The sequence below is a fragment of the Pinus tabuliformis genome, chromosome 8, assembly GCF_031772625.1.
Source record: "Pinus tabuliformis cultivar Carrire ecotype Pingquan chromosome 8, CPIR1, whole genome shotgun sequence".
Lineage (NCBI taxonomy): Eukaryota > Viridiplantae > Streptophyta > Pinopsida > Pinales > Pinaceae > Pinus > Pinus tabuliformis.
In genome coordinates, this window is record NC_142294.1 from 1,171,931,915 (window position 1) to 1,171,957,310 (window position 25,396).

At 39.5% G+C, this 25,396-nt stretch overlaps 1 protein-coding gene across 3 annotated transcripts in view; it reads left to right on the plus strand.

Moving 5' to 3' along the window:
• The first annotated feature begins 8,252 nt into the window (after positions 1–8,252).
• LOC149239528 (putative pentatricopeptide repeat-containing protein At1g26500) overlaps positions 8,253–25,396 on the plus strand; it is a 52,974-nt gene continuing 35,830 nt past the window's right edge. The window contains exons 1-2 of one of the 3 annotated variants that reach the window (XM_089373447.1): positions 8,253–9,033; positions 9,115–9,202. In XM_089373447.1, coding sequence (XP_089229573.1) covers positions 8,425–9,033; positions 9,115–9,202 — 697 coding nt within the window. In that variant the 5' untranslated portion in view covers positions 8,253–8,424. Of the gene's footprint in view, positions 10,548–25,396 lie in introns of those variants that run through there. The other 2 variants (XM_089373444.1, XM_089373446.1) reach the window with 2 other exon arrangements.

Here is a 25,396-nt window from a genome sequence, read left to right on the forward strand (position 1 = left end):
AACCATTCCTTAGAAAATTTGTGTTAGTATTTTTTGATGATATACTAATCTACAGCAAGTCTTGGAAGGATCATGTTGAACATGTTGACAGGGTGCTACAACTATTGGAGGAGAAACAATTATATGCAAAAAGATCCAAATGTTTCTTTGGAGTCCAGGAGGTGGAATATTTGGGTCATATTGTATCTCATGAAGGAGTTAAGGTAGACCCTAGCAAAATTAAAGCCATTAAGGAATGGAAAATCCCCACATCCATAAAGCATCTGCGAGGATTTCTTGGGTTGACAGGGTATTATCGCAAGTTTGTTAAGAATTATGGGAGAATAGCAGCACCTCTAACAACATTATTGAAGAAAGATTCATTTTCATGGACTCCGGAAGCAACAAAGGCCTTTGAACATCTTAAAGAGGCAATGTGCCAAGCACCGGTCTTAGCTACACCGGACTTCACAAAAACCTTTATTGTGGAATGTGATGCTTCAGGAAATGGAATTGGTGTTGTTCTAATGCAAGATGAAAGACCCATTGCTTTTGAAAGTCGTCCAATCAAGGGAAAGTTTTTAAGCAAAGCTATTTATGAGAAGGAAATGTTGGCAATACTCCATGCACTTAAGAAATGGCGACCCTACCTAATGGGAAGACACTTCAAGGTAAAAACGGATCATGATAGCCTTAAATACTTTTTAGAACAAAGATTATCCTCTGAAGAGCAACAAAAGTGGGTCACAAAGATGTTGGGTTATGACTTTGAAATCATCTACAAAAAAGGGAAGCAAAATGTGGTGGCAGATGCACTCTCAAGAAAGGATGAGGATGTGGAAGCATTGTTGTGTGCCATTTCTATTATCCAACCAGATTGGATAAACGAAGCAAGGGAGGAATGGAAGAATGACGAAGAAGTGTGGGCACTTATTCGAAAGCTACAACAAGATTCCAGTACTTCTGATACATTTAGCTGGCAAAATGATTCGTTATGGTACAAAGATCGCTTATACCTCTGTAAGAATTCCCAGCTAAAACAAAAGATTCTTATGGAATTGCACACTTCTCCCTTAGGAGGGCACTCAGGATTTTTAAAAACTTACCACAGGGTTAAGAAGGAATTTTTTTGGGATGGCCTTAAATCAGATATTCAAAAGTTTGTGGCGGAATGTTTGGTTTGCCAACAAAATAAAGTTGAAACAATTAAGACACCGGGTCTATTACAACCTTTATCCATTCCAAGCCAACGTTGGGAGGAGGTTTCAATGGATTTTATCACAGGTTTACCCAAGTCTGAGGGAAAGAGTGTCATCATGGTGGTAGTTGACAGACTTACCAAGTATGCACACTTTTGTGCATTATCACATCCATTTAAAGCCAGTACAGTTTCTACTGCATTTATGGAAACAGTTCAAAAGCTACATGGAAACCCAAAGATTATTGTAAGTGACAGAGATCCCATTTTCACTGGAAATTTTTGGACAGAATTATTTTCTTGTCTTGGTACTCAGTTAGCTCATAGCTCATCTTATCATCCTCAATCTGATGGGCAAACTGAGATAGTAAACAAATGTTTGGAAGGATATCTTCGTTGCTTTGTATCTGATAAACAGACACAATGGGTCAAATGGTTGCCTCTGGCTGAATGGTGGTATAACACTTCCTTCCATACAGCAACAAAAATGACCCCATTTATGGCACTTTATGGGTATCAACCACCATCCATCACATCATATTTAAGAGAAAATTCTAAGGTTCAGGCAGTGGAACATCACATCGAACATCAACAACAAGTCCTCCAACTCTTAAAGGATAACCTCGTGTTGGCACAAAATAGAATGAAACAACAGGCAGATCAACATCGCAGTGAAAGAAGTTTTGATGTAGGTGATTGGGTATTCCTACGGCTACAACCATATAAGCAAATGTCCCTAAAGCAAGCTAAGAAGGATAATAAATTATCACCAAAGTATTATGGTCCGTACAAGGTGTTGCAAAAGATTGGTACTATGGCATACAAATTGGAGCTTCCTGCAGCTTCTCGATTGCACCCAGTTTTCCATGTTTCATGTTTAAAGAAGGTTATAGGCGACAAGCTCCCAATTCAAACAATATTGCCAGAACTTGACGAGGAAGGAAAAATTATATTGGAACCGGAAGCAGTCACAGAAACAAGAACTCGACAGCTACGAAATCGATCAATTTCAGAGTATCTTATCAAGTGGAAGAACTTATCCGCTGAAGATTCCACATGGGAGGATGAGAATTTTATGCAGAAGTATCCAGAACTACTCAAGCGTTGAGGACAACACTTTTTTGAAGGAGAGGGGCATGTTGGGTCCCTATAATACTAGTGATTACCCCATTACTATTGTAGTTATACCCCTTATTTATATTGTTGTGCCCCTATTACCCCCATATTGTTATTTCTGTGCCCCATAGAATCCCTCTATTGTTATTTTTGTGGCTTTATATTATTATTGTTAGGTCGGCTGGATTATATTGTGACTCCTTAGACTCCTATATATAGAAAGGAGGTTTTGTCATTTGAATCATCCAAGAATTGTTCATTTATGTAATGTAAAGGAGGTTTCCCCCTCGAAGAGGCTGAATTCTAAGGCGTTGATCTATCTTTTCTATCTTTTCTTGAGCTGGTTTCATAACACAAACTGAACACAACTCCATCAACTCTTCAATCAACTCCACCAAACTCAATCACTTGAGTTCTAACTGAAGTCCATCATGCAATAGCTCAATTGACCCATAAGAAAAGCGTATTTCCTTCTGGCAGTTGCATGTGCCACATCCGTAGCTCGAACTGAAGTGCTCCAAGAGGATAAAATAATGTTTATAGTCCAAATATTATTAAGAGCTAATAATATTCTATTGTTCTATTTATAGCCTGGCAGTCTAAAAATAGACTCCGCCCATCTGTCTAAAAATAGAAGTCCATCTATTTTTACCAACATGACCAATCATCCACAAATAGCATCCTGCAACTCATAGACCATGATCCATATGTCTAAAAATAGACATAGTCTAAAAATAGACTTTGCGCCAAAAATAGCCTACGGGCCCACTTAGTGAAGGTGACTTCTTTTCACTAAGCTCCATCATCTTGTTGCATTTTCAACAAAATATGCATGACTCTATCATAGGTACTGGTTTTGATAAGTTCCCTCATTTTACCTCTTATGAATGTTCTTTGAAAACATTAAATGAGGATGTTATTTTGAATAACGATTTACCTATTAATAAACTTTTGGATGATACTGTTGGACATATATCCCCATGTTTAAACCCTATGATTAGGTTTGGGTCTTCTAGAATTTCTTCCATCTTTAGAACTCTCCCTTGTTTGGGGTTAGATCCTCATGTATTAGATACCTCAAGCTCTACAAATCCTTTGGTGGTCTAAGGACATGTCCCTTTTGATGTGAGTAATTGCCCCCTTCCCGACTACAATTCCCTTGTGATTCAGTTCGACATATATATGGGTACAAATTCCCTACGAACTCTGTCAGTAGTGACATTGAATTTTTAAAATACAATCTGACCATCGACATTAAACCCCTTTATATTCACTTGACTATGAAACCCGAGGATGACCTTTCCATTAGTCTAGGTTCTAAGCATAATGTTACTATATATAAGAAGCACAAAGGTAGGTTGAAAGTGCCTCCCTCGGGGGATCGTATTCCACCTGGACATACATTAGCTATTTCTAATATGTTAGATTCATATCAATCCACTCCCCTTTTCTATTTTGATATGTGGGCTCTTAGAGATCACATGCGTGATGCCAATATCACATCATGAAGATTATGTCCTTGAGTATTCGGGATTTAGGGAATGCCCCAAAATGGAATTCCCTTCGACACATAATTCAGGAACAAAGACCATCTATTATTTTAATTTAGGAGACAATGGTAAATGTGGTCAAGGCACATGCATATTTTCTGAAAAATATGCCCAGGGCGGAAATTTTGTTTTATAGATGCACAGGGTCTCTCGGGGGGATTGGAAGCTATGTGGGATTTATGCCTTGTTAATTTCCTGGCATTTAAATCTTTTATAGACATCTTATTATCTGGATTCACGAGGGAAATAAATGATAGATTTCATATTCTAAATGTATATGCTCCCTATGATTCTAGATTGGATTTTTGGAACAAGATGGACATTTATGGGTTGTTGATGATTGGGTCTCTCACTGTGGTTGGAGATTTAAATCTTATAGTCCCCTCAAAGGAGATTTGGGGTTTGCGAAGTAAAATGGATTCGTTCAATGGTTATTTCAAGGATCTTTTTTGACAAAATCACTTAGTGGATATTCCTCTAACCCCACTTCTCCCCACATGGAGAAACATACATAATGGTCAAGGAGTTGCCAAGAGACTGGACAGGTTCTTAGTTCATGAGAACTTGTTGGAACAGGTGGGTTCGATGCAGTCATGGGTCAACTCTTCAAAGTTATTTGATCATTTCCTTATATTTCACCAATGGTGTGGTGAAATTGCTTGGAAGGGTCTCCCTTTCAAATTCAACCATTCATGGTTTAAAGAAAAAAAAATTGAGAAACTTGTTCGAGATGCATAGACTAAAGCGAAATATCAACATGAGATATCCTGTATGGATGTTTTATGTTAGAAACTTAAAGCACATAAGTTGGAGGTCAAAAAATGGGAACGAGAAAAAAAGATAAGGAACAAACAAGAATTAGTTGGGATTGATCTTGAACTCGATTAGATTTTTGACCCACTAGATTCTGGTTACTTCTCTGCAGAACATAAACAAAAGGCCTTGGACTTGGAAATTAGAAAGAGAAAGATATTAACACAACAACAAGAAGAATGGAGGCTTGAGAGCCACACCATTTGGATGGTCGGAGGAGATAACAACACAATTCTTTCTCACAATTTTCCTTTCAAAGAAGAAGGGAACATACTATTTGGGACTTGGAGGATGATGAGGGAAGACATATATACAAGCTAAAAGATCTTCACAAGGAGGCTATCAAATATTTTGGGAATTTATATAAATCCAAAGAAGGGGTGGACATAGATACACAATTAGGGGTTATCAACAAATATCCACAATTTTTTATTGAGGAGGAAGATGCAGTAATCAGGCACCTGATCACAATTGAAGAAGTTGGAACCTTTCTAAAGTCATTTGCTAGAGACAAATGCTTGGGTCTGGATGGGTGGATCTTTGAATTATTTATTCATTATATGGATATCATGGGGTCAGATCTGCTTCTCTTGGCTAAAGAATCAAGGACCACCCGTAAAATTTTTGGTGCTTTAAATTCGATTTTCATCGCGTTGATCCCAAAAGTTTCAAAAGATTCTTCCTATAAGGATTACCACCCTATCTCTCTATGTAATATTACTTACAAGTTGGTGTCCAAGATAATTACTACCAGGTTAAAAGATTATCTTTCTAAACACATTACATGTGAACAATTTGGGTTTTTAAAACACCGTCAAATTCAAGATGTAGTGGCTATTGTGCAAGAGTGCATACATTCAATTAAGATCTATAAGAAGGAGGCAACTTTACTAAAACTCGACTTGATCAAAGCATACGACTGTGTCAACTGAGATTTTTTTAGAATGGTTTTACATAAAATTGGTCTTTTTGTGGAGGCTGCAGATTGGATAATGGCTTGCATCACTTCGATGAACTATGTTGTCCTAATAAATGGAGTGCCATCTAGTTTCTTTAAGGCCACAAGAAGGTTGAGGTAGGGATGCTCTTTATTGCCCCTTTTATTTTGTTGATCATTGAAGAACTTAGCAGAATGATCACTAAGGCTAGAAATAACAATTATTTTGTGGGTATAAAAATAATTAAAAATAATTCCATTACCCACCTCATGTTTGTGGATGATGTTTTAATTTTTGGGCAAGCCTCCATTATGGAATGGAAATATCTACACTTGTCCATTTCCACTCTTGGTGATCCTATAGGTTTAGTTATGAGCAACTTGAAATCAATGATTATTAATGCGGCCACTAAACATGACATGTTTATGGAGATTGCTGATATATTTGCTATAGATATGGTTGATTTGGACAAGGGGTTTTAAATATCTTGGTTTCCACCTGAAACCAAATAATTATGGCATTAGAGACTGGGCCTGGCTGATTCATAAATTTGAGAGAAAACTAGCCATTTGGTCACTAAAGTGGGTCACTCTTGGAGGTAGATTAATATTGGCACAATCTGTCCTTCAGAATTTGTCAATATACTGGATGCATCTCTATTTGATTCCTAAGCATATCATCAAACAAAGTAATTCTCTATTCACTGAATTCATATTGTTTGGTACAAGAGATGTTAATAAGATACATCTAGCCTGTTTGGCGGAAATAATTATGAGGAAAGAGGACAGTGGTTGGGGATTAAAGAACATTGAAAAAATGGACGGGCTTTAGTGGTGAAGAGCTTATGGTTCGCCTTATTTGGAGTAGGCATCTAGCAAAGGATAATTATGGAAAAATACTTAAAAATCTGTCTTTTCTGGATGGATTAAATCTGGAACATGGGTTCCATGCAAAGTCTCATATATTTGTAACAATTTTATGAAGGTAAAGCACTGGCTGCTTGGGAACTTGAAGTGGGCGATTGGGTCGAGTACATCGGTCAAAATTGGATTGGATCCTATTATAGGATTCTCAGAGAATCATTCTCTGCCATACCCTCTCATCAGGGACATCCATGACAAATGTATATATTATTTACTTAAGATTCAAATGGATGTTGATCTGATCTTCCATTATCCAACCTGGATGTGCTCAAGAGACTTGGGTTGAATTGGCAAATTGGCCGAGCATTGGGATATGTATGTGATTAATTTATATTTAGCTAGTATCTCTTTGATTGAAGAAAATGACCAATATACATGGGCTGGAAATGTAGTACAGGGGCAAATTTATGTTAAGGAGGCCTATAGGTGTATTTCACAATCACATCAGAAGGATGGGGAAAGGTGGTGGTTTAGGAAGGTTTGGAAATGGAATTTTCCTCTAAAGCTAAAATGTTTTGGGTGGTTGGTTTGGAAAAACAAAATATTAACTTGGGAAAATTTATGCAAGAGAGGTTTCATAGGTCCTGCTAGATGTGTCATGTGCATGGTTGATAATGATGATGTCTCCCACCTATTCCTCACTTGTCCCTTTGTAGTAACCATTTGGAATGGTGTTTTAAAAACCTTAAATGTCTTTGCTGGCTGGAATTCTACATTAGTGGAAAATAGTCTAAAATATTGGAAGAAGGAGTACAAGGAATATATAACACTTCCTTTTTATATATTTTGGGGTATTTAGAGGAGCAAAAATGATCATATTTTCGAAAATATCCCAATGGATATTAGTAGAATATGTTTAAAAATCAATGCTTATTTTAATGAGATAGGTCTTGTGGTACATAAGAACAAACATAAATGCATTCAACAATTGGAGCTACGAAATAGATACCGCGTGGGATTCTTTGGTGGTGCTACAAATATTAACATATGTGGCAGTGGGACATACATTGTCTTATAACATGAACATTTTTATCATTTCTCCTGGAATAGTGGTACAAGTACAAATACACGATCATAGATTATTATACTCTAGGGAGTCCCACTTTGTGTGAAATGGTTATTCTTGGAGACATTAGATGTCTATTGGGATTCAAACATTGCGATTGACTAGGCAAATGAGAAGTTTACTTTCGATCCCCCTATGCTCACAAATTGCATGAGTAGAACTAGAGAGTTGATTGGATTTTTTTTAGATGAGTGACTTTTTCACACATTCACAAAAATTAAATAACATTACTAATACACTTTCAAAAAAAAGCCATAAATATCCACTTGGCGAGATCCACAACACAACTTTTCGAAATGACAAAATTTAAAAGGCTAATCCAGTTTACTTGATGATTTCCTTATTTTGGCATTTATCTACTGACATTTTTGTTTTTAAAGATGAAATTACCCTTTTTAACATTCGGTTATATATTTATGTCTTGGTGAATTTGTATTATATGGACAGAATTCATGAAATGGTTTATATTGATATCTATTTTAAATGATTTATCTTGATATCTATTTTGAAAATAACATAGGATATTAATATGTATGAATGTTGAAATTATAAAAACAAATGTACATAATTTACTAACATAGGGTATTAATACGTATGAGTCTTGAAATTATAAAGACAAATGTACATAATTTACTTAAATACAAAGTTCCGTTGGTTTTCTTTCCTTGAAAAAAATAAAAAAATAAGATGAAGTATACAGAGCCCAAAATATGAATATTGCTGTATGCCGAACGCAACACCTCTCCAGCGATACAATGATGGCACTCGACAGACACAAATGATTCATAGAACTCGAGTATATGCAAAGATGATAGGCGAGACATAGAAACGTTATGCGGTCATGGCGTCCTTGTCAAGGCCATGGAGCTCACGCTACCCAAAAAATACATTCCTTTCATTGCTTTTGTTTCGCAGAGGCACGGCCACAGCCATACCCAACCGTTCTCATTCCCGGTTGGATTACAATGAGGTGGAGAGGGTATGCACAGTGCTAGAGCAGCAGCAGTTCTCCTCCGATACCAAGCTCCGACGCCTGCTGGGCAATATCAGTCTCTCGCATGAATTCGTGCTCAGCGTACTAAACAGATTTCTGAGGGAGAGGAGGCCCGCATGGAGGTTTTACCTCTGGGCAGCCACTCAGACAGAATTAGGCTACAGCCATAACACCATCACTTCAAATAAGATGATCGACATTCTGGGCAAAACCAGAGATTACCGGACCATCTGGGAAGTTCTTCAGCAGATGGGCACCAATGGTTTGCTGACAGTAAAGACCCTCGAAGTGTCTGTGAAAGCCCTTGCAGATGGTGGGCAGGTTAAGGGGGCACTGCGTGTATTCGATTTTATGACCCACCATGGCGTTAATGTCGATGTTGGGGTCTTGAATTTTGTTTTGGACTCGCTGCGCAGGGCCAGGCTGGGTAATGAAGGGAACAAGATATTTAGGCAGGTAAAGCGGATGATTTCTCCAAATGTTACTACGTATGGTTTGGTTCTATCTGGTCTGTGTAAAGTGAATAACTTGGTGCAGGCCATGGAGGTTTGGAATGAGATGGTGGCCCTGGGGATGAAATCCGATGTCACAGTCTGTAACACCATGCTGGAGGCCCTCTTAAAAGGTAAGAGATATCCAGATGCCTTTAAGCTCTTTCAATTCATTTCTGCCATTGCCAATGTGAAGACTTATGCCATTATGATTGACGCCCTTTGCAAAGATAACAAAATTAGACAAGCCCTGAGATTGTTTGATGAGATGAGGGAGTATGGGTTGGCACCTGACGGGGCGGTGTATAAGTCCCTCATTACGGGTCTTGGCAATGCAATGAGATTAGATGAGGCATATAGAATGCTTGAGGAGATGGGAAAGCCTGATACTGGGGCTTATAATGCTCTCATCAAGGTCATGGTGAATCTGTGCCGATCGGATGAAGCTAACCGTTTGTTCCATAGGATGATCCAAGATGGTTGTGAGCCGATTATGCACACCTATGTTATGCTCATGCAGGTGAACTTTGGGTTTCGAAGGTGTAGCGAGGTCCTTTGTCCTGATGTTGATTTTCATACCGTGTTTGTGGGTGGGCTTGTCAAGAAAGGCAGATCAAGGGAGGCTAGCAAGTATTTAGAGGGCATGATATATGAGGGTGTTGACGTTCCTCGCTTCGACTACAACAAATTTCTCCATGATTTTTCCCCAACTCCTGATGGGTATAATATCTTTGAAGAGGTTGCAGAGAAATTGAGGCAGGCAGGCAAGGCGGATCTGTCGAATGTATTCCTAAGGTATTCACAAAAAATGACCACCAGGGACAGAAGAAGAGTAGTTCGAAGTAGCCAAATAGGCTAGACAAAGCTCTTCAGTTGTTTAGGGACTGATACACTTTTTAACTTGTGAGCATCTGGTGTGAACCCTCGCATGTCTTAGTCAGGACTTAGAACATGGGTGCATAAGACAGCCCACAAAAAATCTTGCTTTATTGAGCGAACAACTTCTAGCGCTTGTAATTTGTGATCTTTCAGTTTGAGCCTTCCTTCTTTCCTTTCATGGCTGTTTACAAGCAGTAAAATTGGCGCAGGAACAGGTGTATTGAAGACTAACAGATAACCAATCATCCCATAAAGGGATGGGGTCCGACTGATATTGTTATGGCATCATCACATATGAAGGGATGATCTTCAGATATTGCATGAGTGTATGAAAGGATGATAGGAGATTGCATCAGTGTATATGAAATGAACATAGGAGATTGCATCATCTTATATGAACGGAGACAATCAGAGATTGCATCAACGTATATGAAGGGACCAAGCACTAGATGTTACACTGAAATGTTTTACAAATGTGAAGATTTTTTGAAAATTATCACCCGTTTTATTTCCCTTTTAAAATTCATTACACAGAGACAGCTACATTTTTGAGCTTGAATTAACTAAGATATAAATGGTCTTCGTGAATGATGTCCAAAAGGTTGGGTTTTATACGGATATACTTAATGTCTACTGAGAACTAATGTGGTTATCATCTCTCATCGTGGTACGTATGCTTTACCCCTCGGAATACTTAAAGTTTCGAAGAGTCATTCGAGACTTATGCTTGCATTGTGAAGCTTGCCCTCATATTGTCTACCTATTATTTGAAGGAACAGTGGCATGATTTCTGAAAGTCATTCTTGCATATCTTTTGGAGTGGGACATCATCATTTCATGTAAGAAGGCAGCTATTACTGGACTGAAAATGCTCATACTTTTGCCACTGATGTAAGCAGAAGTTATTGTTAGATTCGAGGTATGTAATACTCAAGCACTAATTTACCTGCTTGGGGCATGAATTTTGATCCATTGAATTGGATGAATTTGTGATGGGAGCGTTACTGATAGGAAGAGCACATCAAGATGTTGTTTTAGCTTGGGATCCGCCGTGATTTCCAGGATGAGTAGGATGCATAAATCTGTCGCTCTTAGTACAACCGAGGTAGAGTACATTGCAACTAGTATGGCTAGCTGTGAGGCAGTGTGGTTGCGGAAGTTCTTTGCAAAGCTATTTGATTAGGTGCTCGATATGACTGTGATATACTGTGACAATCAAAGCAGGATTTGACTTTCAGAGAATCCAGTATTCCATGACAGGTCGAAGCACATCGAGATCAAGTACCACTTTATTAGAGATATGGTACTGAGAGGAGCAGTGAGGTTCCAACACATCTTGACTGATGAGCAGGTTGCAAACATTCTCACCAAGCCTTTGTCAAAAGCGAAGTTCTTATTCTTCAGAGAGTAGCTTGGAGTGTAGGAGAATGTATCCCTCCTCGAGAGGGAACACTGTTGATCGAGAACACTGAGCATATGCTCTCCCCCAGTCTTTCGACTAGCCATGGACTTGGTGAGGGGGGATTGAGCAACGAGGCTCTTGGGTGTGAGGGTACTCCTTAAAAGCCATGACTTGGTTGAGTACATGCCCCAATATGCATCCTACCCGCAAGTCACCTTTGTGTCTTTATTGACCAAAGGGCCATGGACTTGGTTAATGTTGCTGGGATTGCCACCCATCTAGCTAGTGGGTCAGGAGACTTAGGTGTGTGTAATCTTTACCAAGGTCATTTATGACTGCCATCGACTTGGTTGTGGTAAATCGATCTCCCCTAAGTATTGGATGTAGGTGTTCTACCACTTGATTATTGAGGATCAAGTTGGGTGAGGGTGGACATAAGGTGTCATCATTGTTCAGCTAAGAGAGATGAGACGAGATGAGATGAGCTTCTCTTCTCTTATATTGAGACAAGTACATCCAAGATGAGACATATGATGCAGCGGAAAATACCTCCCTAGCTAAGAGGGAGTGTTGAAAATTGGACAGTTATGGTTGAAATTTCATCACCAAAATAATAAAGAAAACTCACGTTTTTGACCCTTGACCAAGTCAACCTAAAGTAGACAAGTCGGCCTCAAGAGGAAATTGACCCTCCAAAGTCACATAAAAATAGACCTCATAGACTCCTCATTTGGCACATCCATCACATCATCAATCAAGTTTGATCATCTTTGAAATTACAGGAGGCATCCACATGTGCGAAGGAGGAGAGAGAGATTTGTTTGATCAAAGTTGACTTTTCTATTTTGCACTGTTTTGGGCTATGTTGACCACCGTTGACTTGGGCTATTTGCTTCTGGTTTGACCAAATTTCTTGACTGTCTTGGAAGGCCGAATTGAAGGAGGCTTTGACCGAACTTTTCAGGCACTTTGACTGAGGTTGACCGCACGCTGGACTAGGGTTTGACTGTGGAATTTGAGAGAAAATTGTAGGAGGTTTTGTCACCATTTTGATTGAGTTTGACTGAGCAAGGCCAAATATTCTGGGTAGGTTTGATTGTTGACTCTGAACAATCATTGTGGGTTGTTGACCGTGGTTGACTGAACCTCTATAGGTCGAAAATTGTAGACTGATATATTTGACCAGATTTGACTCTCTCATTATTGATTGATTTTGGATTGGTTGAGTTGAAGAGTCAAAGCATTGACTTTGGCTGGTTTATGGATGTACTATTGGGCTGATGTATCTCATGATGAACATTGATTGACTAATAGAAGAAGAAGAATTGGTTGTGGTAAATCAATCTCCCCTATTGTTGTCTGAATCATTCTTCTTCTTCTATGGATCGAGTCATCATTGTTCAGCTAAGAGAGATGAGACGAGACGAGATGAGCTACTCTTATATTGAGATATGTACATCCAAGATGAGACATATGATGCAGCGGAAAATACCTCCCCAACTAAGAGGGAGTGTTGAAAATTGGGTAGTTATGGTCGAAATTTCATCACCAAAATAATAAAGAAAACTCACATTTTGACCCTTGACCAAGTCAACCTAAAGAAGACAAGTCAGCATCAAGAGGAAATTGACCCTCCAAAGTCACATAAAAATAGACCTCATAGACTACTCATTTGGCACATCCATCACATCATCAATCAAGTTTGATCATCTTTGAAATTACAGGAGGCATCCACATGAGCGAAGGAGGAGAGAGAGATTTGTTTGATCAAAGTTGACTTTTCTATTTTGGACTGTTTTGGGCTATGTTGACCACCGTTGACTTGGGCTATTTGTTTCTGGTTTGACTAAATTTCTTGACTGTCTTGGAAGGCGGAATTGAAGGAGACTTTGATCGAACTTTTCAGGCACTTTGACTGAGGTTGACCGCATGCTGGACTAGGGTTTGACTGTGGAATTTGATAGAAAATTGCAAGAGGTTTTGTCACCATTTTGATTGAGTTTGACTGAGCAAGTAAGGCTGAATATTCTGTTGGGTTGATCGAACTTTTCTGGGTAGGTTTGAGTGTTGACTCTGAACAATCATTGTGGGTTGTTGACTGTGGTTAACTGAACCTCCACAGACTGAAAATTGCAGACTAATATGTTTGACCAGATTTGACTCTCTCATTATTGATTGATTTTGGATTGGTTGACTTGAAGAGTCAAAGCATTGACTTTGGCTGGTTTATGGATGTACTATTGGGCTGATGTATCTCATGATGAACATTGATTGACTAATAGAAGAAGAAGAATTAGTTGTGGTAAATCAATCTCCCCTATTGTCATCTGAATCATTCTTCTTCTTCTATGGATCGAGTCATCATTGTTCAGCTAAGAGAGACGAGACGAGACGAGATGAGCTTCTTTTATATTGAGACATGTACATCCAAGATGAGACATATGATGCAGCGGAAAATACCTCCCTAGCTAAGAGGGAGTGTTGAAAATTGGACAGTTATGGTCGAAATTTCATCACCAAAATAATAAAGAAAACTCACATTTTTGAACCTTGACCAAGTCAACCTAAAGAAGACAAGTCAGCCTCAAGAGGAAATTGATCCTCCAAAGTCACATAAAAATAGACCTCATAGACTCCTCATTTGGCACATCCATCACATCATCAATCAAGTTTGATCATCTTTGAAATTACAGGGGGCATCCACATGTGCGAAGGAGGAGAGAGAGATTTGTTTGATCAAAGTTGACTTTTCTATTTTGGACTGTTTTGGGCTATGTTGATCACCGTTGACTTGGGCTATTTGCTTCTGGTTTGACCGAATTTCTTGACTGTCTTGGAAGGTCGAATTGAAGGAGACTTTGATCGAACTTTTTAGGCACTTTGACTGAGGGACCGCATGCTGGACTAGGGTTTGACTATGGAATTTGATAGAAAATTGCAGGAGGTTTTGTCACCATTTTGATTGAGTTTGACTAAGCAAGTAAGGCCGAATATTCTGTTGGGTTGATTGAACTTTTCTGTGTAGGTTTGACTGTTGACTCTAAACAATCATTGTGGGTTGTTGACTGGTTGATTGAACCTCCACAGGCTGAAAATTGCAGACTGATATATTTGACCAGATTTGACTCTCTCATTATTGATTGATTTTGGATTGGTTGACTTGAAGAGTCAAAGCATTGACTTTGGCTGGTTTATGGATGTACTATTGTGCTGATGTATCTCATGATGAACATTGATTGACTAATAGAAGAAGAAGAATTGATTTTGGGTTTTCCCCTGGTCTTTGACCAAAATCTTTGTGTCTCATTATGCTTGGCTATCTTCTATTGTGCATTTACTGTTCATTGTTCTATCTATAATTGCTTATCTCTTATTGGGGTTATTGAAATTGGAAGAAATTGTTTTAAGTGATCATAACATCATAGAACACTATGAAAAATCAACAGGGACAATATAAGGTTTCCTTTTTATGTGTGGAGCATCAAGTGCTCTGGGAATCGAGTGATGGCTAATGAGGGGGGTAGAGCTCATGCTAGGCTTATGCCCACGCGCTAATTTTAGTCCCATCCATCTTTTGCATTTTTCTTTTCTTCTTTTAGTGTGGCTTTTTTTTTCTTTTATCTTTCTTTTAGTTGCATCAACCTCCAAGATAATGTTTTTCGGCCCAGATCCAAGGATAATGATGAGAGATTGCCAATCTCCATGACCAATGGCCACTTGCTCGGAGAACTGATGTGAAATAAGGGAAATGATGGAAAGTGGCAAGTATGAAATATCATCGGCATGCTACTTCAATTAGAGCCCCCCCCGCTAGTGTCCTTCCTATAACCCTAAGGCATAAAAGGAGGTCACACTAGACTTGGATCAAAGATTAACCACCCAAGTGAAGTGAGGGAACAAGAATATAGTGAAGAGCGGTCAATCATTCAGACCAACCCTTGATCCATATCAGTATGCCCCAAACAATAAGAAAAAACACATGAATAGAAAATGGTAAAGGTACTTGTCGATGGCTGACCCTGGCTTTAAGAAGGAATGTAGGAGGGGAGAAAGAAATTTGATGAGAGCATTGTCTGTGGAGGGTCCATAACATCATGTCAAGTGCTGATCAATAGGGCTGCTGGTTGGCTAGTTGTCCAAGGAGGAGAAAAATTTCTCCTATGGGTTGTCCACTTTTTAGTGGGTAACAATTCCTTCAAACAAAATGAAATTTACTATGGTTGCAAAGAACTCTTATTGTTTTCTGTTCATACGAAAGTCACATACAGGATATTTAGATGTGGAAGTAATCACTCTTAGGGTAACTGTTGATTTTTGTAGCATTGGACAGGTGTTCTAGTCTCGACTTTGGTCAGAGAGGCTTAGAAACATAAGAGCTCCAGAACCCATAAAAAGTTTCAAGAGAAAACACCTAGAGATGGCTCAATTAAGTTATTTTGTCAGTAATTAAATTTTTCTATGTCTAACTTAAGGAAAATGATTAATTAACAAGAATTAATTGAGAAAAGTGAGAATTCGCTAGAAACTCACATGGATCAACTCAGAAATGATCTTAGTCATTGATGAGGACTTAATCATGGTTATTGGTGAGCCAACGAGATATTATAAGTGAAGGTTGATGGGGTTGGAGCAAAACACGAGAGAAAAGCCAATAGTGCGAGTTCCTTGGCAGATCGAGCCATCCAGCTTCAGGGGTTGAGCAAAGGAAGAGAGTTCGAGCCAGAAGGGACGCAGAGGGGCAAAGACAGTGATTTCGGAGGAAGTTTCTAGTTTTGGAGAGTTAGGAGAGGAGGCCGAATTATTCCTCTAGGAGGCTGTGCAGGGACTACGCAGTAGCCTCAAGAAGGCAGTTTGATTTGGCTGAGTAGGAGGAGGATTTAGTTGCCAGAGGTTGGGATAATTTTCTAGAGGGCCGGAGAATTCTTTCCAGAGCATCAATAATTAGTTGGAGGCAGATTCGTGGTAGATCCAGGCAGAGCGTGTGTGTGACTGCGCAAGGCTTGTGCAGAACCTGCGCAAGGCTTGTGCAGAACCTGCGCATAGGGGTCCGAGTTAGCCATTTCGAGTGGCCAAACTAAGCCAGGATTGCTTGTAGAGGAAGGTAAATTTTCTTCAGTTGATTTTGCCATTATTTCTCTTAGATTGGATTTTTAGTTTGGGCATCCATAGATTGTACTCAGAAGTTCACTGTTGCATAATAATAAAACCATCATCTGTTGCTCAGGTTTTCCCACATTGGGTTTTTCTGGGACAATTTTCCAAAAATAACTATGTCAAATTTTAGTTGTGTGTGTGCTAGCATTTTCTCAGTTTTCAATTTTTCTACAACGTTTTTATTTGAGAAGAATTGCAGTGTGATTAATTCGATATTTTTGTCGTAACTAAATAAACTGCATAATTGATGAGTTAGAAGAATTAACTCCAGTTGCTGCATTTGAAGGAAAATTTCACATGGTATCAGAGGTAGTTTGACAGATCAGAGGCTCAGAGACAAAGAGGGAGAAATTCACAGTTCAGAGGTGTTGAGAAATCTAGGGACAACTTAATTAGATGATTTCTCTTACTTTGATAACTTCTTGTGATGTTCTTTTAACTTAACTTGAGGTAATTGTTATTAACTTCCTCTTTCACTTGATTATTATTGTGTTCTCTATCATCAAACTACCAAACAATGAAGATCAAAGAGACAAGAGGACACAAAATGTAGGCTGCTATCCAGGGCCAAAACCTCTCCTCTTGAGAGGAAAACCCACAAGAATTCTTCTCTTCTTATAGAATCTTCAAATGATGAATTCCAAGACCTAAGACCCTTGACAAAGACCCCTCCAAGACCAAGTCAACCTTCCTTCTTGATGAGCTTTCCTTACACAACTTACAACAAACTTTGACCTTCCAACAACAACTTTGACCCCAACAACTTCTCCAACAACTTCGACCCCAACAACTTTTCTAGCAACTTCGACCTCCAACAACTTTTCAGCAACTTTGACTTCCAGCAACTTTTCAGCAACTTTGTCCTCCAACAACTTTCCAACAACTTCGATTTCCAACAACTTTCCAACAACTTCGTCCTCCAACAACTTTCTAGCAACTTTTACCTAGTAGCTTCAGAATTTCATTGCACTTTAAGAAAGAGAGAGAGAGACCCAAAACTTTGACTCTAGCTTCCTTCTTAAACTTCGCTTGCCTTAGGACTTCTTCCTTTTAAGTTCGAACTCTTTTTCTTGCTTATTCGTATGGCTTGGATGTGTGCTTCAAATGAGGTATATAGGCTTTCCAGGGGTACTAATTGCCTCCATGAGACTGACTTGATCTTTCATGTAGTCCAACTTGTTGCAACTCGTTGACAAGGTCTTAGAGGGTCTTTTATGACTCAAATAAATTTCTTCACATAATACAAGATGCCCAAAGGGGTCTTAACATGTATGACAGTGACTCTTTTGACTTCATAATTCTATGACAAACCTAGAAGCACTCAATGGGTGCTTGACCTACAAATAAATTTACCTTGATCATGAAACCCATGCATCAAGAATGAAAATAATAAATTTTCTTTTTTTCTTTAATATCAAATATATAAAATTATGATTACAATAGACATTATGAAGACCGAACCTAGTTACATATTTCAATAGGAGGGAGCAGCAGAATAATTTCTCCAAATTTGTGTAGAACTAGGCAGGGAATTTGAACTACTGGGTAGAAGGGTCGATTTTCTAGTGCAGGTGGCAGGAAAAATTTGGAGAGCTCAATAGTAATTTCAGCAAGTAGTGGTGAAGCCGGGAAGTAGTTATGGTGAAGCAGATCAATATTTTCGCAGAGTAGATTTGGGTGCAGTTGTTTTTGTAGCAGTTTTGCAATAGGAGAATCAACGCTTGGTGGAAGAGAAAAGCACACGCTGTGGAATTTCTTCCAGTGGGTTTCTAGTTTTAGCCTTGAAGGAAATCCGAAATTCCCAGTTGCAGTGGCAGAGCCAACAGGCAAGATGTTAGTTTTTGTAGCATCAGATGTGTTCTAGCCTTGAAATTTGGTGGAGAGGCTAGAATACACGAGATCTCCAAAACCCAAAAATCGTTTCTGGAAATTCCACCTAGAAATGACTTAATTAGATTATTAACCAGTTTTTAAATATTTCCTAAGTCTAAACTTAGGGAATATGGTTAATTAATCAATGTTAATTAAGTTAAGGCGAGAACCATCTAGAAACTCACACTGATCAAACTAGAGATGATCCTTGCTATCGATTATGTTTTAATCTTGGCCGCTGGTGCTCCAACAGAGGATTATAAGAGGAGGTCGATGTGGTGATGGAGAATACACTTGACACTTGAGCAGTTCGATTTCTTGGTAGATCGATTTCCAGAGTAGCAATAGTCAGTTGTCGGAGAGAGCTAGAGATCGAAGCAATGAGTGAGGGGCAGAGACAGTGAGGTTGGAGGAGGCATTCCAGATCCAGTGAGTGCATTTGCAGAGAGGCAGAAGAGCCACAGAGAGGTTGACGCTGGGGCAACGCAATAACTTCTAGAGGAAAGTTCGATTTGTTGAGAGGGAGAGACGTCTTCAGTTCCAGAGGCCGGGAAGGAGTCCCAGAGTGCCATAGAAACATCTTTCTAGCCAACATAAGGCATAACGACTTCATTAGAGACTTTTCAGAGGCTTGACGTCCAATAGGCTGCACAAAGCAGCGTAGAGGCTGACGCAGAGGGTCAAAGGGCCGAGTTTCTGAAGGCAAGTTGTGCTGGGAGATTGTCTGTGGGGTGAGGAAAATTCCTCACTAGATTTTTGCCAGTATTTTTCTCTGTAGGATTGCCAGATTTTGGCATCCAGTTGTACTCATAATTTCTCACTGCTGCATAATAATAAAACTCTTCGCTGCTGCATTGGTTTTCCCAAGTTGGGTTTTTCCAGGGACTTTTGTCCAAAAATAATTTTGTTAATTTTATGTGTGTGCTAGCATTTATCAGCTTCTAGTGTTTTATTTTTCCACAGTATTTTATTTGTGAAGGTTGCAGTGTGTTTATTTCGATATTTGCCATAGCAGATAAATTGTTAATTTATTTAACAATTAGGATAAATAATATCAGTTGCTACAATAGGATTCCAATTTGGAATTTTCACATGGTCTCAGAGCACAGTTGATCAACTGGGGAGCATAAAAGCAAAAAGAAGGAATTTCACTGCTCAGTAAGAGCAGCAGGCCAAAATTCCCAAGGGCAGCGCAGTCTTTTGCCAGGAAGCCGAGTTACTTGAGGAAACTCGACTTTTTTCAAGAGTAGAAAAAAATCGATTTTCCAGATCGAGTAATTCCAGAGGCAAGGGAGCGGCTCAGATTTTTCGTTTGGAAGATCTCTAGCTAGATGTAGAGTGTTTTGCAGCAGTTTACTAGAGCAGAGCCAACGTCGGGGTCGAAGAGAGAAAAACAGACAGAGGAAAATTTTCTCACAGGGAACTTCTGGTCTCAAGAAGTTCAATTTTTCCTTGCAAATTGGCAGTAGTTGTGATTAGATCTTCTCACTCCAGAAGGGAGTGTGAATTGCAGAGCAACAACCAAGCAGAGGGAAAGAGGGACCTTTTCGAGGTTTGTTTTCTCCAGTTTTGAGTTTCCAAATTTTGTAGCTCTGCAGGGATGGGCGTACGAGATTGCCAAAGGAGGCTGTGCGAGTTAGCCAGAATGCAGATTTCGGCAGTAGATCGACTACCAATAGTCGGAGGTAGATGTCGGAGGAAGTGCAAGTTGTCTAGTGTGAGTTGCAAAGAAAGGAAGGGTCCCAGCCAGGGACTAGGCTCGAAAGGAGATAGTGGGGCACCTATTCCAGGTGGAGGAGTATGAGACTCCAGTGTGCCAGATGGGCAGGGTCCAACACAGTTGCAACAAGGAGATCAGTCAGATTAGTTCTAGTTTATTGTAGCGGGACTATCACCTTTGCTACAGAAGCCCACGGTGTCATAGTAGCAGATTCAGTGTCAACAGACGCTGTCAATCATTTAGATGGCAGTTGCAAATCTAGTTGCAGTCAATTCCCACGAGACAGTTGTAGAGCTAGATGCAGTGACATAGGCAGTGTGAATTGCCTAGTTGTAGTATGCAGGTGTAGTTCTAGCTAGGAGATTCCCAGCGCAGAACTACGCAATCCAATTTCTAGTGTAGGAGGACAGTGCGAATAGCTAGGAGGGATAAGAAGATTAACCATAGGGAAATCGAGACTTAGAGGGAGTGTAGCTTCAGAAGGAGTAACTCTATGGAAGTTAGTACTTTAGGATTTGAGGAGATTACTGCAGTAGCAGTGCAGAAGCATCAACAGAGCAGTAGCAACAACAATATGAGTAAGTCAGATTTTGCTATGTTCGCTGATATACCTTTGGGGGTGAGGTGGGGTGACTTAGCGTTGTAGCCCCAGAGTGCTACAGATGGGCAGGATCTTTGAGGAGTCCACCTCATGGATCAATACCTTGCTACAGGGGCCCATAGTATTCAGTAGCAGGATGGATCAATGACAGTCAATGCAGTCGGTACCAGAGTGATAGTTGCAGAGACTAGTAGCAGTCAGATATTGGGGAGTGCTGTGCAGAGTTGGCAGTAGTGCAATTGGCACAGTGCAAAGTCAGCAACAACGTAAAGTCTTCAGTAGATAGTGCAGATGCTTGTAGTAGTCAGGACTCGGAAGACCGATGCATCATACTAAACACAATTGATTCAGTAGTTTGAATGATTTTCAATTGTAGATGTTGCAGTTGTAGCAGTAACAGATGAGAGGGAGTTGTAGTGTTGGCAACAGTACAACAGGGTCAGCAGCAACACAGATGCAACATATATCAGAGTTGCGCAGTGGTTGGTGGGAAATATGGCCAGACATCAACAACGTGACAGGAGATGATGCAAAGACAATGTGTTGTGGCAGGGAGTGCAACACTAGAACACATTCCTCGCTAAGAGGGAGTATTAGTTTTTGTAGCATCAGATGTGTTCTAGCCTTGAAATTTGGTGGAGAGGTTAGAATACATGAGATCTCCAAAACCCAGAAATCGTTTCTGGAAATTCCACCTAAAAATGACTTGATTAGATTATTAACCAATTTTTAAATATTTACTAAGTCTAAACTTAGGGAATATGGTTAATTAATCAGTGTTAATTAAGTCAAGGCGAGAATCATCTAGAAACTCACACGGATCGATCTAGAGATGATCCTAGACATTGATTATGTTTTAATCTTGGCTGTTGGTGCTCCAACAAAGGATTATAAGAGGAGGTCGATGTGATGATGGAGAATACACTTGACACTTGACACTTACACTTGAGCAATTCGATTTCTTGGTAGATCGATTTCCAGAGTAGCAGCAATCAGTTGCCGGAGAGAGCTAGAGATTGAAGCAGTGAGTGAGGGGCAGAGACAATGAGGCTGGAGGGGGCATTCTAGATCCAACGAGTTTATATGCAGAGAGGCATAAGAACCACAGAGAGGCTGACGCTGGGGTAGTGCAACAACTTCTAGGGCAAGTTCGATTCGCTGAAGGGGAGAGGCATCTTCAGTTCCAGAGGCCGTGGAGGAGTCCCATAGTGTCGAGAAGCATCTTTCCATCCATCATAAGGCAAAACGACTCACAGAGACCAGTCAGAGGCTCGATGTCTAGTAGGCTGCACAGAGCAGCACAAAGGTTGACACAAAGGGTCGGAGGGCCAAGTTTTTGAAGGCAAGTTGTGCCAGGAGATTGTCTGTGGGATGAGGAAAATTCCTCACTAGATTTTTGCCACTATTTTTCTTTGTAGGATTGCCAGATTTCAGCATCTAGTTGTACTCAGAATTTCTCATTGCTGCATAATAATAAAACCCTCCGTTGCTGCACTAGTTTTCCCAAGTTGGGTTTTCTAGGTACTTTTGTCCAAAAATAATTGTGTTAATTTTATGTGTGCTAGCATTTCTTAGCTTCCAATTTTTTTTCACAGTATTTTATTTGTGAAGGTTTCGATATTTGCCGTAGCAGATAAATTGTTAAATTAATTAACAATTAGGAGAAATAATACCAGTTGTTACAATAAATTGTTAAATTAATTAACAATTAGGAGAAATAATACCAGTTGTTACAATAGGATTTCAGTTTGGAATTTTCACACAGGATAACACATTCCAGAAAGGAGTGCGAATTGTAGAGCTGGTAGCTAAGCAAGAAAGGAGGAGACTCTTGTTTATTTTCCCAGTTGTGAGTTTTGCAGAAATGGCCTTAGTAGGACTTTGTGATCAGGGCAAAGTTAGAAGGTGCATCCAACTACATTATTTGGAAAGCTAGAATGTCGTTCCTACTGGATGAGTATGGTCTGAAGATGTATGTAGAACAAGCTATAGCTGTACCTACAGATCCGCATCAGCTAGAGAACTACAAGAGAACTACAATAAGGAGATGGCCAAGGCAAAATAGTTGATCCTTGATGGAGTTCAGGATCACATTGTCTCACACTTAGCGACCAAGAATACGGCCAAAGAAATGTGGGTTGCTCTCGCAACATTATACCTGAATCCTTCCGAGAATCGGAAGATGTTCCTGAAGGAGAGGTTGAGAACCACTAGGATGCAGAAGGGAGAAGGAGTTACCCCCTACCTCACCAGAATTCAAGATATCCAGAATGAGCTTGCTGCAGTAGGAGAGGCGCCACAAGAAGCTGAACTTGTGCGTGTAGCTATCAACGGTTTCATCGAGGAGTCGGCTACATTCGTCCAAGGCATCACTGGACAGGATGAAATACCTGGATGGGATCGATTGTGGGCATATTTCACGTAGGAGGAGATGCGACTTGCTCTAGTCAAGAGTAGTCTCAATGGCAACAGTAGAGGATCGAAGAGTGTGAAGGAGGAGAACGTAGCCCTTGCATCAAAGGGAAAGGCAAAGAAAGGTCCCAATCAGAGACAAGGCTCACAGGGAGGAGAAAAGAAGAAAAAAGATTGGTCGAAAATCAAATGCTTTAGGTTTGGTGAGTTTGGTCACTACAGTACCTAGTGTCCTAGGAGGAAGAAGGATATGAAGGAGAAGCAGGAGCAGGTAACAACTTCGGCAAAGATTGATCAATTGTCCTCCATGTTGGAAGGAGATTTCACTTTCTATGTAGCTATACCAGGGTTGCGGGGGAGCAACCCCTCTGCCATGAACCCACTCCCAATTCGTGCTCCGCTCGGAAGCACGGTCCTGAAATCGTTTCCGAAGGCAGAGCGATTTAGGGAGAGCGCTCCCTTAAAAAAAAACACTCCTTGGTTTTTAGGGAGCGATTAGGGGAGCTCCCTAATCTTTTTTACAATTTTGTTTTTTGTAGTAACATTCCAACTGCAATTTTTTTCAAAGAAAGAAATAATTTTTGAGTGGGGCAGCCTAATGATGAAGCCTATGGCCCTAGTATTGATATGCGTTTCATGGTAATGTTAAATTCTTAAAGTAAAAGGATGTCACTTTTACTTAAATTTTTAACATTACCATGAAATGATTCAAGATGTTTGAGAGTGGTTCCAACCTCATTGGATTTCGTATGGAGAAAGTAGAAATTTAGATCTCATTCAAAATCTAGCAGACTTATCAATTTTTCAGGATTTCAGGATTGGGGGGATTGCAATGTTTCCATTGGATTTTGTCATGTGTTAGGGTATGGAACTCATATTTAATCAAGAGCACCAATCCCTCTATGTACCTTAACGTTAGTGACATTTGTTGTCGAACTCCTCTATCTTGACCTTACTAAAAATGTACCCATCACTCAAACAAAATCTTGACTTGGCATGCTATGTTTTTTCTATCTTATGTTAATGCTTAGAGGGTGATATTAATGACAAAGATCCCTATACAGATCCAGAGGTAATGACAAAGATACCTTTGGATATTAATGCTTAGAGGGTGATATTAATGACAAAGATCTTGATTTTCCAACAAGACTAAAAAATTAGACATTTCTCGTGGCAGCAAGAGGCCCAAGCATTAGCAATAGATAATAGATTTACTTGTCTTTTCTAGTTTCTAGTAGTTTTTATAACTGTTGACTCTTTCATATTTATTATGATATTTTTTGTAAACAATATATGACAATTTAAGTTTGAAGTTGGCAATTATAACTCATTGGTAATGAATTATGAATATGATGCTTCGTGAAAGTTGAAAGTTGTTTCATTTCATTTCATGTTAGATATTATTTGTTGTAATGGTTACACTTAGCTTACAAGTACAACTTTGGTGATCAATCATGATAAATGTTATATATTGAATTTTGAAAGCTTGAAACTTTAAGATTGATGAATCATGAGACTCAATATGTTGTATGTTACTATGTTACTAACTTGTGGACTTGTTTGATGAAGATTATAACTTCTAGATGATTGTTGTTATATGGTTCAATATATGTTTTTTATGCTTTTACATCTAATTCATCATTCTACATGCTTTTGTTGACATATATGCATTAAAATATATATATAAATTCGCTCCCAAACCGGGAGCTTCTGAAAATGTCGCTCTCGCTCCCAAGTAACCTTGAGCTATACCTCCAGGAGAAAGGTGGGAAGACATTGAGCTTTAGACTTGCGTAGAGCCGGGCAAGGTCCATCAAGGTGAGCATCAGACAAGTGTTTCCTCTTGGATCAATACCCTTGCTATAGGGGCCCACATTATTCAGTAGCAAATGGATTAATGTCAGATGGCGCAGTATGTTCTTGAGGGACAATTGCAATACTAGTTGTAGTTAGATGTTGAGGTGCACAATGTAGTTGCAGTTGCTGTGTAGAGAGACTTAGTGGACAGTGCAGAGACTGGTAGCAGTGAGTGACTCAGGAGACATTTGTAGTCCATAGATACAATTGATTCAATGTTTTATTCTCAGTTGCAATATTTGCAACAACAACGACAACATGAAATCAGTTGCAGCGCAGTGGCAAAGTTGGCAGCGTTACAGGGTGTACAATGTAGTGTCAGCAACAACGAAGATGTAGGGTGATTCAACTTAGAGTGACAGATGAATCAGAGTAGCGTAATGGTTGGTGGGTAGTGGCAGGCTGTTGTAATTGTCAGACATCAGCAACGT